This window comes from Triticum aestivum, chromosome 3A, assembly GCF_018294505.1.
Source record: "Triticum aestivum cultivar Chinese Spring chromosome 3A, IWGSC CS RefSeq v2.1, whole genome shotgun sequence".
Taxonomy (NCBI): domain Eukaryota; kingdom Viridiplantae; phylum Streptophyta; class Magnoliopsida; order Poales; family Poaceae; genus Triticum; species Triticum aestivum.
In genome coordinates, this window is record NC_057800.1 from 277220331 (window position 1) to 277221102 (window position 772).

The following is a 772-nucleotide window of genomic DNA, read 5'->3' on the forward strand; positions in this document are numbered from 1 at the left end:
GCCAGTTAATTCTGCTTCGTTGCGTCTAGTAAAGTTTATCTTGCTCGAGGAGCCGTTCAAAACTCTTGTTTTACCGAAAGATTGCTCTGACACATGAATACCTTTTTATTAACATAGTAGAGACGCAAACACTCGTATATATGTGAGCACAGTCACCTCTATGAACACAAGCACATACACCTGCAGCTACGGGCACCTCTGGAAAAATAAGACTGACATATCATTTTGGGATTAATAAAGTCGTCATCTAGCTAGGTACTGCTATGAGCAAGGTCTTTTGTATGAATGGGACGATGAGGCCCCAAAATTCTTATTACCGCATGTTCTCCATGATGTAACCTTGCCACGAGATGAATAAAATGCCATGAGGCTTTTCCCTTAAAAAAAAAGAAAACAGTACACACCGGATGTTTGCCAAACGAGTTCTGGACACGTGGTCCATAAGCTTCGCACTCGTCTCATATACGAAACAGCATTAAACCCAACCTTCTCGCGCTCGCGCATATGTGGACCAGATAATTCCCCAAATAGGACTACGGAAATAATGCGTTTGTGTTTTTTTTTCTCTTTTTGAGAATTACTAAAATAGATGCCCTACTGTCCGACCGGTCCCACCCGACCCTTGTTTTGGTTCTTCTCTCAGCGCCTTTTCATCTTCGTTCCTCTCCTCTCCCCGGACTCCGTCCTTGCATCGCACCTCCCCGTGGTCTCCAGCATAAGCTGGCGCCCTAATCCGCGCTCACCGATAATGCTGCAGGAGTTCGTCGACAAC

The 772-nt window shown here is 45.2% G+C and overlaps 1 protein-coding gene across 1 annotated transcript in view; it reads left to right on the top strand.

Annotated features, from left to right (window-relative positions):
* Window positions 1–634: 634 nt before the first annotated feature.
* Window positions 635–772, top strand: part of LOC123061171 (uncharacterized) — a gene marked incomplete in the record, with an annotated part of 9995 nt that continues 9857 nt past the window's right edge. Inside the window, 1 exon segment of the mRNA XM_044484115.1 lies at window positions 635–772. Within this exon segment, the coding sequence (XP_044340050.1) occupies window positions 749–772 (24 nt within the window).